Source organism: Galeopterus variegatus, unplaced genomic scaffold (assembly GCF_000696425.1).
Source record: "Galeopterus variegatus unplaced genomic scaffold, G_variegatus-3.0.2 Scaffold2424, whole genome shotgun sequence".
In the NCBI taxonomy this organism is placed as follows: domain Eukaryota; kingdom Metazoa; phylum Chordata; class Mammalia; order Dermoptera; family Cynocephalidae; genus Galeopterus; species Galeopterus variegatus.
The window spans coordinates 64,124-77,468 of record NW_007728535.1 but is presented as its reverse complement, the minus strand read 5'-3'; the positions used below and the strand labels follow the sequence as shown (position 1 = coordinate 77,468).

The 13,345-nt window shown below is 38.6% G+C and overlaps 1 protein-coding gene across 1 annotated transcript in view; it reads left to right on the top strand.

Annotated features, from left to right (window-relative positions):
• ADK (adenosine kinase) overlaps nucleotides 1-5,862 on the top strand; it is a gene marked incomplete at its 5' end in the record, with an annotated part of 183,637 nt that extends 177,775 nt beyond the window's left edge. The window contains one exon of the mRNA XM_008581646.1: nucleotides 5,061-5,862. Coding sequence (XP_008579868.1) covers nucleotides 5,061-5,185 — 125 coding nt within the window. The remainder of the gene's footprint in view (nucleotides 1-5,060) is intronic.
• Nucleotides 5,863-13,345: the final 7,483 nt, after the last annotated feature.

The following is a 13,345-nucleotide window of genomic DNA, read 5'->3' as shown; positions in this document are numbered from 1 at the left end:
CGGGAGCGCCACCGCACTCCCAAGTGGCGCACTGTAGCAGTGCGCCACCGGGCCGGCCCCCATAGTTGGTTTTTAAAAATAGATTACTGAAACCTGCTATTCACCTGGAGCAGAGGTCTGACTCTTTTCAGCGTGCAGGTTTCCCACTTGTGGAAGCAGCAGACGTCAGAGCACCTCATGCATCAGCCAGCTCTTCTCCTAGAACACAGGATGCTGCTGCTTATGCCTCACAGAAATTTTTCATAAACATAAGCTCTTCTGTCCCTCACAAGGACAATACCAGGAGGAATGAGGAAAACAGATGTTGCTTACGAGGCTTCTCATAGACGTGCTTCCATTGTAAGCTGACCTGATTCCGCATTTGCATCTGCTCCATGCACTGTGTGGGCTGAGCATTTTAGTCTCACAGTTTGCCAGAAAGTGAATATTGACCTTTGACTGTTCCCTGAAAACTCAGTGACAAAATACTCTTACTAAACCTCTTGAGGGAGTGATTTCACAGTCCAAGCAAATGTCTTCAAAATACATCATTCTATTAACCAAATTAATGTTATTCTTTAGTTGGGTATACTTATTTAACTAACACAGAGCATTCCCCAAATCTGACTGGAAAAGTGTGTGTGGCCAGAATGGTGGAAGATGAAGGACATAAATCTCCTGGAATGCTCTGTGCGGTCTTTATACCACAGCTTCTCAATTAACCTTCACCCTTCCTCCCCCAGTCTGCCCAGGGCCCAGGGGAAGACCCGGGGGCTGCAGAACAGTCTCTTCTCCTCTGTTCCTCTGAGTGTTTGAGTGCTGCTGCAGCAGCTCAGGCTTCCTCTCAGGGGAAAACAGCCCAGGTTCTTCTCTTCGCTGCCCAGGGCCCAGGGGAAGACCTGGGGGCTGCAGAACAGTCTCTCCTCCTCTGTTCCTCTGAGTGTCTGAGTGCTGCTGCAGCAGCTCAGGCTTCCTCTCAGGGGAAAACAGCCCAGGTTCTTCTCTTCTTCACCTATCTTATTTGTAACTACACTTTTTTTCTTTTTTTATAATTTTATTGTGGTATAACTGACCATACAATAAACTACACATATTTGAAGTATACAGTTTAATAAGTTTTGACATATGTACACGGCCATGGAACCATCACCATGGATGTATCCACGGTGCCCAGCCCTTTTATAATCCTGCCTTCTTGGCCCTTCTCATCTCTATTTGGATCGTTTCCAGTTTGGGGCTATTACAGATAAAGCTGCTGTGAACATTCGTTTACAAATCTTTGTGTGGGTGTACTCTTTCGTTTACCTTGAGTAAACACCTAGAAGTAGACTGGGTTATATGGTAGGTATATGTTTAGCTTTTCAGAATACTGACAAATGGTTTTCAGAAGTGATCGTATCACTTTACATTCCCACAATCAGTGTATGAGAGTTCCAGTTGATCCACACCCTTGCTAACACTTGGTATGGTCAGTCTTTTTAATTTTAGCCATTCAAATGGGTGTGCAGCAGTACCTAATTGTGATTTTTATACATCTTTTCTTGTGCTTATTTGGCATCTGTTTATCTTTGCTAAAATGTTCAACACTTTTGGCAAAGCCCAAATTATTTTTTCTTCTCTAAAAGTTTGTACTTCTTACATCTTACTAAGTACAAACTGAAATCACTAAAATTTTCTCGTATGCTTTCTTCTCACAGTTGTAGTTTTATCTCTTACATTTAGGTCTGTGATTCATTTCAAGTGAATTTTTGTAGATGGCATAAGGTAATGGTTGAAGTGGGTTTTTTCCACATATGGCATCCAATTGTTACCATATAATTTGTTAAAATGATTATCCTTTCTCCATTGAATGCTTTGGCACCTTTGTCAAAACTTGATTGGCCATAGAGGAGTATTATTTCTGTACTCTACTCAATTCCATTGCTCTGTCTATCTTTATGCCAATACCACAGTATCTTGATTAGTGTAGTTGTATAATAAGTCTTAAAGACAGGCAGCGTAAGTCCTCTGGCTTTGTTCTTCCTTTTCAAAGTTGTGTTTTGGCTAATCTAGGTCCTTTGCATTTCCATGTGAATTTTAGAAGCAGCTAGTCAGTTTCTTTAAAAAAAAGCCTGCTAGGGTTTTGGTTGGTATTGCATTGAATCAGTAGAAAAATTTCTTCAGAACTGATAACAATATTTAATCTTCTGACCTATGAATACTTTATACCTCTCCTTTTATTTTGGTTTCTTTTATTTCTTTTTTCTTTTTTTTTCTTTCTTTTTTTTTTTTTGAGGGGGGAGGAAGATCCAAATCCCTGACCTTGATGTTACAACACCATGCTCTAATCAATTGAGCTAACTAGCCTAATAAGTGCTTAGTAAGTAGCTGCTACTTTTATCATTATGATCACTGTTGTTGAAGAAAAAAACATTTATAAAACTGAATTCAAGCCTTAGAAAAGGTGTTTGAATTTTTTTTTCCCCTGGCCAGTACAAGGTAAAGGGTCTTATTTTCACATCTAGGTAGATTTTAAAGTCTCATATGCTTTCTTGTCTTTTTTTAACATATTTTTATGAGATATAAATTACCATAAAATTTACCCTTCAATAGTTTTTCAATATATTCACAAAATTGTGCAACCATCACCATTATCTAAATAACACTTTCATGACCCCAATAGGAAACCTTATACCTCCCAATTCATCTCTTTCCCCATGCTCTAGTGACTACTCCTCTATTTTCTGTCTCTATATTTTGCCGATTCTGGACATTTATAAAAATGGAATCATATAATATTTGCTCTTTTGTGATTGGCTTCTTTCACTTAGCATGTTCCTTTCAAGGTTCATCTATCTTGTAACATGTATCAGTACTTCATTTTTTTTTTCAAACCTACAGCACCTGGTATCCGCAGATGGCTTCCATCCAAGTACTAACCAGACCCCACCCTACTTAGCTTCTGAGATCAGACGAGATTGAGCGTGTTCAGGGTGGGACAGCCATAGACTCGTTTCTTTTCATTACCAAATAATATTCCATTGTATGGATACATACCACATTATGTTTGTCCATTCATCAGCTGATGGACATTTGGGTTGCTTCCACTTTTGACTGTTATATCTAAGACACTATTGCCTAATCCAGAGTCACCAAGATTTACACCTATATTCTCTTCTAAGGGTTTTATAGTCATTGCTCTTACATTTAAGTCTTTGATCAACTTTGAGTTTTTTCTGTATGTGATGTGTGGTACATGAGCCACAAAGGATTCGTGAAAGAGGGAAATAAATGCGGTAAAACATACAATTGCTTTAGCCTAGAGGCCACAACACAGGGAGGGACAGCCTAGGCAGACCCCACAGTCTCACTGAATTGAGAAGATGGGATTGGCAGTGCAGTGGACCAAAACCGACAAATCTCTAGGCAGACTGATGAACACAGAAAGAGAGAAAGAGAAAGAGGAGGAGGAGGAGGAAGAGAGAAAAGGAGGTGGAAGAGGAGGCAAAGACGACAAAGACGACAATGACAACGACAACGAAGACGACACAAATTACCAGCACTGGGACTGAGACAGGTGGCATCGCCAGAGAGTCTACACATACTCTAAGGATAATTAGCGAACATTATTAACAACTTAAACCATTAGATTTGACAAGTCAGATGAATAGGACAAATTCCTCAAAAGACACAGGTTACCAAAGCCCACTCAGGAAGAAATAGCCCTGTATCTATCAAATATATTGATTTCATAGTTTAAAAACTTCCCATAAGGAAAATCTCAGGTCTAGACAATGTCATTGGTGCATTCTACCAACCAATGCTATTCAAACTCTTCAGAAAACCGAAAAGAAGGGAATCCTTCCCAGCTTATTCTTTGAGGCTGGCATTACTCTGATACTCAAATCAGAAAAGTACAGACCAGTATTCCTCATGAATATGGATACAAACATTCTAAAGAAAATTTTAGCAAATTTAATACAACAATATATTCAAAAAGATGATAAATCATTATAAAGTAGGGTTTATCCTAGGAATGCAAAGTTGGTTTAACATTCAAAAATCAGTCAATGTAATTTACCAGATAAACTAAGATAACCATAAGATCATCCTAATAGAGGCAGAAGAAGCATTTGAGAAAATCTAACATCCATTCCTAATAAAAACTTTCAGCAAACTAGGAACAAAAGGGAACGTTCTCAACCTGACTAAGAGTACTTATGAAAAACTGACTACTAGCACCATTATTAATGGTAAATGATGGAGGGTTTTCCCCTTAGAATCAAGAACAAAGCAAGAGTGTTTGCTCTTACACACTATACTGGAGACTCTCGCCAGTGCAATCAAGCAAAGAAAGAAAGAAAAGTCTTCAAGACGGAAAAAGAAGTAAAACTCACTATTTGCAGATGGCGTGACTGTCTATGTCTGTGGTTCTCAACAGTGGGTGATTTTGAGTCCTTTTTAGTTGTTTCTGGAGTAACAGTAAATGTGATTCCTTTTATTCCATCTCGGTTAGAAGCAGAAATCCCTAACACTATTTTCTACTTTATTGTAATTTATTTGAATGTCAAGCTGATTCATGGTGCTTGACTGCAGAAATTATTTCACTGTTATTTTGGGAAATGAAAGGGCCCTTCGTAACTTTTCACCTCTCAAAGTTGTACGTGGAGAGATATCCAGATGATAGAATTTTGTCCAAATAGCAATAAACTAGGAATAACAATGCAGAAGGAATCCAGAGGGAGGGTAAGAGGGATAACTAGTAACTTCTCAGCTGTAAAGACCCAAGATAATATTATTTGGTCAGTATTTCTTACAACATTTTAATCTCAAAGTAAAAGGAAAGCGTGATAGGTTAGGCTTAGGAAGACCAGACTGACTTGATGGCAAGTTGTCATGTCCCAACTTGAGCTCTTTAGAAGAAATACTAGGGGAAGCTCATGATGTTTGGGAGAAGACCTCTTTAACTCTGGAGGCTTATCACTTAACTGTCAAGGCTAAAGAAAGGGATAAATGCTTCATCCATATTTTGTTCTGACCCAGTATGACTTTCTGGTGCTGCCACACAACACTCATGCTCTTCCTTTTTGTCTGTGCTCCAGGTTTTCTGTCACAGCTGGTCTCTGACAAGCCTCTGACTGAATGCATCCGTGGTGGCCACTATGCAGCAAGCATCATAATTAGGCGGACCGGCTGCACCTTTCCTGAGAAGCCAGACTTTCACTGATGGAAGAGCAAAAAGCCCAAGCCCAAGGACACTGTCCTGATTGCTTTCTGAGAATTTCCATATTGTTAAAGAAGAAATTATCTGTCTTGTTTTCCTGCTGTAATAATGTTCATTCTTAATTTAGTGGGTACAGGAATGCTCATAAAATCTTTATGCTCTCAACAACCTAAAAAATGATGTCTGTTTCCATAGTTTGATAGTGTCACTTAAATGTCAATTAAACAGGAATATAACATTTCAATAGAAATTTTTAGTTCATTTTAAATTACTTTCTAAAGTCATGTGTATTTAGTAATTGATCAGTATTTTTACATTTCTGCTTTAAATGCAGATGTAATTTAATATAATAGATTTTTTAAAGGAATTGATCCTAGCACATCAATCTTTAGCTTTTTATACAAATATACTTAATTTAGGAGTGTATGTACATATACATACACGCATGTACATAAATGTAACACATATGTACATGATAAATAGTCAAATAAGGAACAGAACATTCATCTTGCCAAGTTATGCCAAATAATCTCTTCAGTGTGCACTCAAACATGTAATAAACTTTGGATAATTAAATAATTTGCCAAATTTTATGTTATATTACAATATTCAAATCATAATCTTATACTTACTTATGGTACTCTGTAATTTGATACAAATAAAAACTTGTCATATAGGAATTTTTTCCTGTCTTTGCACTATGCTCAACAAACTAGGGAGGAAAGATTATTATTTAATACTGGGCCCTGAAGTGGTGCCTAATGTTTTGATGGAATTAGGAAGAACAACATAACACATTAAAAAATAACTATCGGAAATCAATAAGTCACTATTTTAAGGAAAACAAATGGTATAATAGAAACTCTGAAGTCAGACTTAATGACCTTTATATGCCCTTGGGCAAATCTTTGAGCCTCAATTTTCTTTCTATAAAATGGGATAATAACCCCTTTCTATAAAATGAGATAATTTGAGAGAGAATACCAAGTGTAGAATACCAAAAGCACTAGGCGTAAAAGAAAAAAGATTGATAAATTGAACTTCAAAAAATCAAAACAATTGTAAAATCTAGATGGATGTTTGCCATATAATACTTCCCAACATTTTTTGTATTGTTGAAATTTTTCCTAGTAAAATGTTGGGGAAAATATAAAGTAGTTAAATAGGAAAACCTAGTAAACTTGATTGATAGCAGCACCTCACAAATAAAACAGTAGAGTACACAAAACTGCATATTATTCACTTCAGAATGTAATTGTTAAAATGAATTCCATGACTAAATTAGCCAATCCCGGGCAGCTGCGAACTTCTTGGACCACCATCATTTCCACGGCTCCTCACCTCCCAACCCAGCCGGCGTTTGGAATATTCATGAACTGCTCCTGCAAACACCAACCAGACCTCTGCCCAGCCTGACCCCCAACCCTCTGCAGTCTGCTTCTGCCTCTTCTGAAGCATCTCTTCCCCCGATCACCAGAAAATTCCTACGTGTCAAATCCAGTGGTCAGTTTTCAGTCCAGCCCTCCCTCAGCTTTTCTCAGTAGCTGACGTGAGGGAGCACAGTCCTGAAACTTACTCTCGGGGCTTTCACACAACCGCTTTTCCCTCATTCTCTTGCCTGCTTTCTTAGTCTCCTTTAGGGACACTTCCTCGGTCCTTCTCCTAAGTGTTAAGGAGCCTCCGCGCCCACAAGCCTTTTGTCACTCCATGAGCTCCTAGGTGACCAATTTGACTCCCTGAATTCATCTCTCACCTAATTATTCTCAAACCTCTGTCTCTAACCCTGATCTCCTTCCATCTTCAGGCTCATTACCCTTGGGCCAGCCCTTGGGATACTCTGCAGATACACCGGTTGTCAAAGCAGAACTTACCTTCTCGTGAACATCCAGGCCCAGTCTCCTCCTCCTACTTTTCCTATCTCCATTAATAGAAATGAGTCTTTCTGACTTTTTTCCTCCTCACCCATATATCGAATTGATCCCTAAGTTCTGTTAGCTCTGCCTCTCTTAAATCTCTTCCTCATGTCTTCTTTCCCTTAGGCGTAATTTAGACCATCATCATGTCTAACTAATTTCCCCAACTCTGGTTCTTCCTCTTCATTCATCAATCCTGCCTTACCATGGGGGATCCTTGCTGAAGCAGAAACACAGTTACATTCCCTAGTCTGTTTAAATTGCCTGACCACCACCCCTTAACCACTTTAACAGCCTTCCTGCTGGCACATCTCCTTAAAACTCTCCACTCCAGCCCAAACATGCCTTATAACTACGCTCATGCTTCTACCTGCACTACTGTTTTCCCTCTACACCTACTCATATTTAAAGATCCACTTCAAAAATCAGGTCTTTTATAAAGTTTTCTCTAAACCTCCCAGGCAATTGGTTGCTACTTCATCCTATTTCCTCTCAAAGTACCTTGCATATTTCCCTATCACAGTTTACACAATCCTATTGTATCATATAACCGTTTGCTGATGTATATATCTTCTCTAAGGTAGGGCTAACCACTGCCATGTAGTGGATGCCGAATAAATGTTTGCTCAATGAAGGCCTTTCTCACTTCTCCTGATCTCTGCAGTGAGTTAGATACTTAGGGATGGCAGGGCCACCAAGGATTTCAGCTGCCATGATAGCTATAATTATTCATAAGTCTGGTTTTACTTCTGCTCCCATTCTCCATATTGGAACCCTTACTCCCTCCCTGTTTAGCTCCATTCTTAGAAGTCTGTCCCCTAAGTGGGCGAGAGAAAAGGAGTCCCAGGTTGCCACAACTAGACCATCCCCACCCCACATCTCCCCATCCTTTGTGACTTTGTAACTGTGATCCTTTTTCAACTAAGAAAAAACTAAAGTGTACCTGGAAATTGAGAACCTGGGCTCTAATCTAATCCCTGCAGTAACTAGCTAATAGGGGACAAATGATTCCCTCATTCTGTGCTTCACCTTCTCTTTAAAATGAGTTGGTGCGAGACATTTGTGAAGGCCTAGGACAATCTATAGATTTGCACTCATTCATTCATTCATGCTTTCAACAAACATTCACCAACCAGTTGCTGTGTCAATGTGCTAGGTGCATGTACCTAGCACTCAGTAAAGTGTGTGTGTGTGTGTGTGTGTGTGTGCTGTAACAGTGTTATTGACTTTTTTATGTTTTAATTCTCTGTATAGAGCTGTTGCCTCCCCACCAAGTTCTCTCTTGGCCAAAATTATTTTTCTCTGAATTTCTCCTTCAAAGTCTGCTAAGTAGCATAGAGTAGAGGTTGACAGCATGGGTTTTAAAGCTAGATTTCCAAGGTTTGAATCCTGGCTCTACCCCCGCCCCCAGCTATGAGATACTGGATGAGTTGCTAAACTTCCTGGTGCTTCAGTTTCTGCACATTTGAAGTGCAGTAATACCTACCCCATTATGTCATTGTAAAGAGCAAAAGTGTTAATACATGTAGGCATTTATAATGTTCTCTGAAACTAAAGTTCTTAAGACATGGTAGCTATTGTTATTTGCTACCTATGGTTCATATGGTACTTACCTTGCCACGAACTCAGTTCTGACCCAGATAAAGGACAGCAGTTAGATCTGTGGCCACATCCCTTATTTATGTTCCTTTAAATAACTTTTCTTGGAAAAGTTTTTTAGACCTACACTGTCTAATATGGTAGCTATGAGCCACATGTAATTATTGAGCACTTGAAATGTGGCTAATTAGAAAAGTTGTGCTGCAAGTATAAAGTAAACCAAATTTTGAAGACCTAGAGGAGAGACATCAGTGAAAATGATAAAGAAACACCAAAAGTCTGCGCCTCTATAAAAGCAACTAAAAACTGTCAAATACAAATTTTTCAGAGCTCTGAACAATAATCTAAAGCTTGAAGCAATTTAGGGAGCACTTTTTAATTTTTATTTAATTTTATTTATTTATTTGTTTTTTGTTTGTTTGTTTTTTGGTGGCTGGCCAGTAAAGGGATCCAGACCCATGACCTTACCAGCACCATACTCTCCCAAGAGCTAACTGGCCAACCCAAGGGAGAATTTTTTTAAGAAGAGCTATTGCATCTTGATAAGAGCAATGAGCTTTGTGGCATTTTACCTTTCCCTAGTCCCATCCCTCACATTCCAAGGAATACAAGAAAGTATGGCCTATACATGGGAGAAAAAAATCAACAAAAAATTGTTCCTATAGAAGCCCAGACATTGGATTTACTAGACCAAGACTTTCTTTTTTTTTTTCCTTTTTGTCTTTTTTTTTTACTGACCGGTAACGGGATCACAACCCTCGGTGTCGCGCCCATACCGGAGACCGGCAATGGGATCGCAACCCTCGGTGTTGCGCCCGCACCGCGCTCAGCCAGTGAGCGGGAACCGTAGACCAAGACTTTAAACCAGCCATTTTAAATATATCCAAACAGCTAAAGAAAACATGTCTGAAGAACTAAAGAAAAGCATGATGTCTCACCAGAGAACATCAATAAAATGATAGAAAACATAAAAAGGAACCAAACAGAAATTCTGGAGCTAAACATTATAATAACAAATGAAAAAATCATGAGGGGGCTTAATAGCAGAGCTGAACAAGCAGAAGAAACAATAAGTAGGCAGGCAACTCCGGCAAGGAGCATGCCAGGAGCCGATAGCAGCCCCCTCCACCCAGAAGTAGGCAAGGAGCATGCACAGGGTCCTAGGCAGGAGCTGAGGGCAGCACCCCTGCATGCCAAAATGCCACTTCTGCACAAGTGGCCCACCACAGCTACAGCCACAGCCATGGCTGAGGCTTGATGCCACAGCAGTAGCCACAGCCACCATGCAGGAGCTTGACTGCATTAACACAAGGAGAGTCACCAGCAGAGACTGGAAAAAGAAGAGGATATCACTCTCCTCAAAGCCCACTCTAGAGTAATAGAAGAAAGCACTCTACTGCATGACGAGATATCAATGTAGAGATACTAGAAATGCAAAAATCCAAGAAAATATGAGACCACTAAAAGAATACAGAAATATCAGACCCTGTAAATGACTGAAAAGGAATTCCGAGCAGCAATCTTAAGGAAACTCACTGAGATACAAGAACGCTCAGTCAGAAAACATAATGAAACAAGAAAAAAAAATCCAGGATAGGAAGGAGGAAATTTGCAAAGAGATTAATACCTTAAAAAAGAATGTCACTGAACTCATGGAACTGAAAGTTTCAGTCAACGAAACAAAAAACACAACTGAGAGTTTAAGCACCAGGTTAGAACAAGTAAAAGAAAGATTATTGATCTTGAAGATACTCTTTCTGAAATAACCCAGATGGACTGAAAAAAGGGGTGGGGGGTGGGGAAAGAATTTTTAAAAATGAAGAAAATCTAAGAGCTAGCAGACAACCTTAAGCATACAAACATTCAAATCATGGGTGTTCCAGAAGGGGAAGAGAAAGGAGAAGGCATGGAAAATCTAATCAATGAAATAATAATGGAAAACTTCCCAGGTATAGAGAGAAACACAGACCTTCAGATCCAGGAGGCTCAAAGATTACCAAACAGATTCAACCCAAAAAGATTCTCTCCAAGACACATTATAGTCAAACTGGCAAAGCTCACAGACAAAGAGAATCTTAGAAGAAGCAAGAGAAAAGCATCAAGTCACCTATAAGGGACTATCAGACTAACAGCAGACTTCTCAACAGAAACTCTATAGGCCAGAAGAAAACGGGATGATAGATTCAAAATACTAAAAGAAAAAAACTTCCAGCCAAGAATACTACACCCAGCAAGGGTAAACTTCAAAACTGAGTGAGAAATAGTGTATTTTCTACACAAAAACTGCAGGAGTTCACCACCACACAATGAGCGCTGTGAGAAATCTTCAAGGGAGTCCTGCATCTATAATCTGAAAAACAATAATCACTACCACAAATACACAAGAAAGAACAAAACCCATAGGTACAACAAAAATGCAAATGAGAAAGAAAAAGAAACTAAATCTTACCACCACCAAAAACCACAATGACAATGAAACAAAAGCAGATGAACTCTCAGTCTCTTTGGTAGATGATAGGGAAATAATTCATTTTTCTAAAACTAGTAAGTAAAAGAAAAGAGTGAAGCATTTATCCTGTCTTTCCTGTATGAATTATTCCTCAGGGTAACCATAAATAGCTGAGGAGGGAGCATTTCTGTATATTGAAGAATCTCAGCTAGTAAATAAGGAGGGAATAAAATAATTAGAATATGGTATTTTGCAAATCCCTGTTAAAATAATGGATCTAGCAAATGATCATCAACGTCTGCTAACATCACAGAGAGAGAATCAGACATAATGGGCCTCCTGCAGTAAGAACATGCACCTCTGAAGCCAGATCTAATCTCAGTGAGACCAAGCCTCAGGATCCAGCAATCACTCATCAGGAAATGCAGAGGATGGTGAAACATGTTAATTGACACTACTGAGATGGAGCCAGCAAATCCAGACGTTGGGAAACTTTATGGGGTAAAGGAGAAAAAAATTAGATGAAGAGGGAAACTATAGATTAAAAGAAATTTAAGAGACAGCTAACATAGCAACCAAAGCAACAAGCAGAACTTGTTTGGATCCTGATGTAAACAAATGAATTGTAAGCAGGAAGGGGGGGCAGAATTGGAGAAACTTAAACATGTTTAATGTATGATTATATTAAGGAATTATTGATTTTTAAAATGTGAGTATATACTGCAAAAAAAAAAGAAAAATTAAAGCAAACAAATTTAAGTTTTCTTGTATTGAAAATAACCTATGATTGTATGTTTTGCATTCCTAGAAACAGGTTGACAGTGTTTTTAAATTGTTATAACTTCACACCTTTTTAAAATAATCCCCACAAAATTTGTTTGGCTTAAATGTCAAAGCTGTGACAATTTGTTTTTGATGTGATTGTATTTCAATTTCTTGTTCATGTAAGGCTTTAATAAAACTCAAATATCTATTCAAAAAAAAAAAAAAGAAGGGCCGAGCCCATGGCGCACTCGGGAGAGTGCGGCACTGGGAGCACAGCAGCGCTCCCGCCGCGGGTTCGGATCCTATATAGGGATGGCCCGCAAGCTCAATGGCTGAGCGCGATGTGGCCAGTCTCAAAACGGACAATAAATAAATAAATAAATAATTTTTAAAAAAAGAATAAATGGCCTTGCGCAAGCTCACTGGCTGAGCGCGATGTGGCCGGTCTCAAAACGGACAATAAATAAATAAATAAATAATTTTTAAAAAAAGAATAAATGGCCTTTAAGGAAACGTGAAGAAGATAGGCCAATTGAGACTATCCAATTTGAGGAACAGAAAGAATAAGAATGGAGACAAAAGAGCAGAGCCTAAAAGACCCATTGGACACCATCAAGCATTCCAACCTAATGCTCATTACACATAATGGAAATCCCAGAAGGAGAGAGGAGGGAGAAAGGGGACAAAAGAATATTTGAAGAAATGATGGCTGAAAACTCCCCAAATTTGATGGCAAACATTAATCTACACATTCAATAAGATCAACAAACTCCAACTAGGATAAACTCAAAGAGATCTACATCAAATCACACTTATTATATAACAGATGCACAGTAAGATTTCTCATTTGAAATTATGAAAGCCAAAAGGTAGTGGATTAAGAGAATGCGATAACAAGCCAAAGACTGGGATAAAATATTTGAAAAAGATATACTGATTTTTGTTTGGTTTTTTGTTTTTTGCAGCTGGCGGGTATGGGGATCTGAACCCTTGACCTTGGTGTTACAAGGTGGTACTCTAACCAACGGAGCTAGTGGCCAGCCCTGAAAAAGATATATTGATAAAGGACTTTGTATATTCAAAATATATAAAGAATTCTTAAAATTCAACAATAAGAAAATGAACCCACCTGATTTAAAATTGGGCTGCAGACCTGAACAGACATCTTACCAAAGAAGTTACACAAATGGCAAATAAGAATATGAAAAGATGCTCAACATCATATGTTGTTAGAGAATTGCAAATTAAAACAAGATACCACTACACACCTATTAGAACAGCCAGAATCCATAACACTGACAGCACCAAATTCTGGTGAGGATGTGAAACATCAGAAACTCATTCATGGCTGGTAGGAACGCAAAATGGTACAGCCACTCTGGAAGACAGTTTGGTGATTTCTTTTTTTTTTTTTTTTTTTTTTTTTTTTTTTTTTTC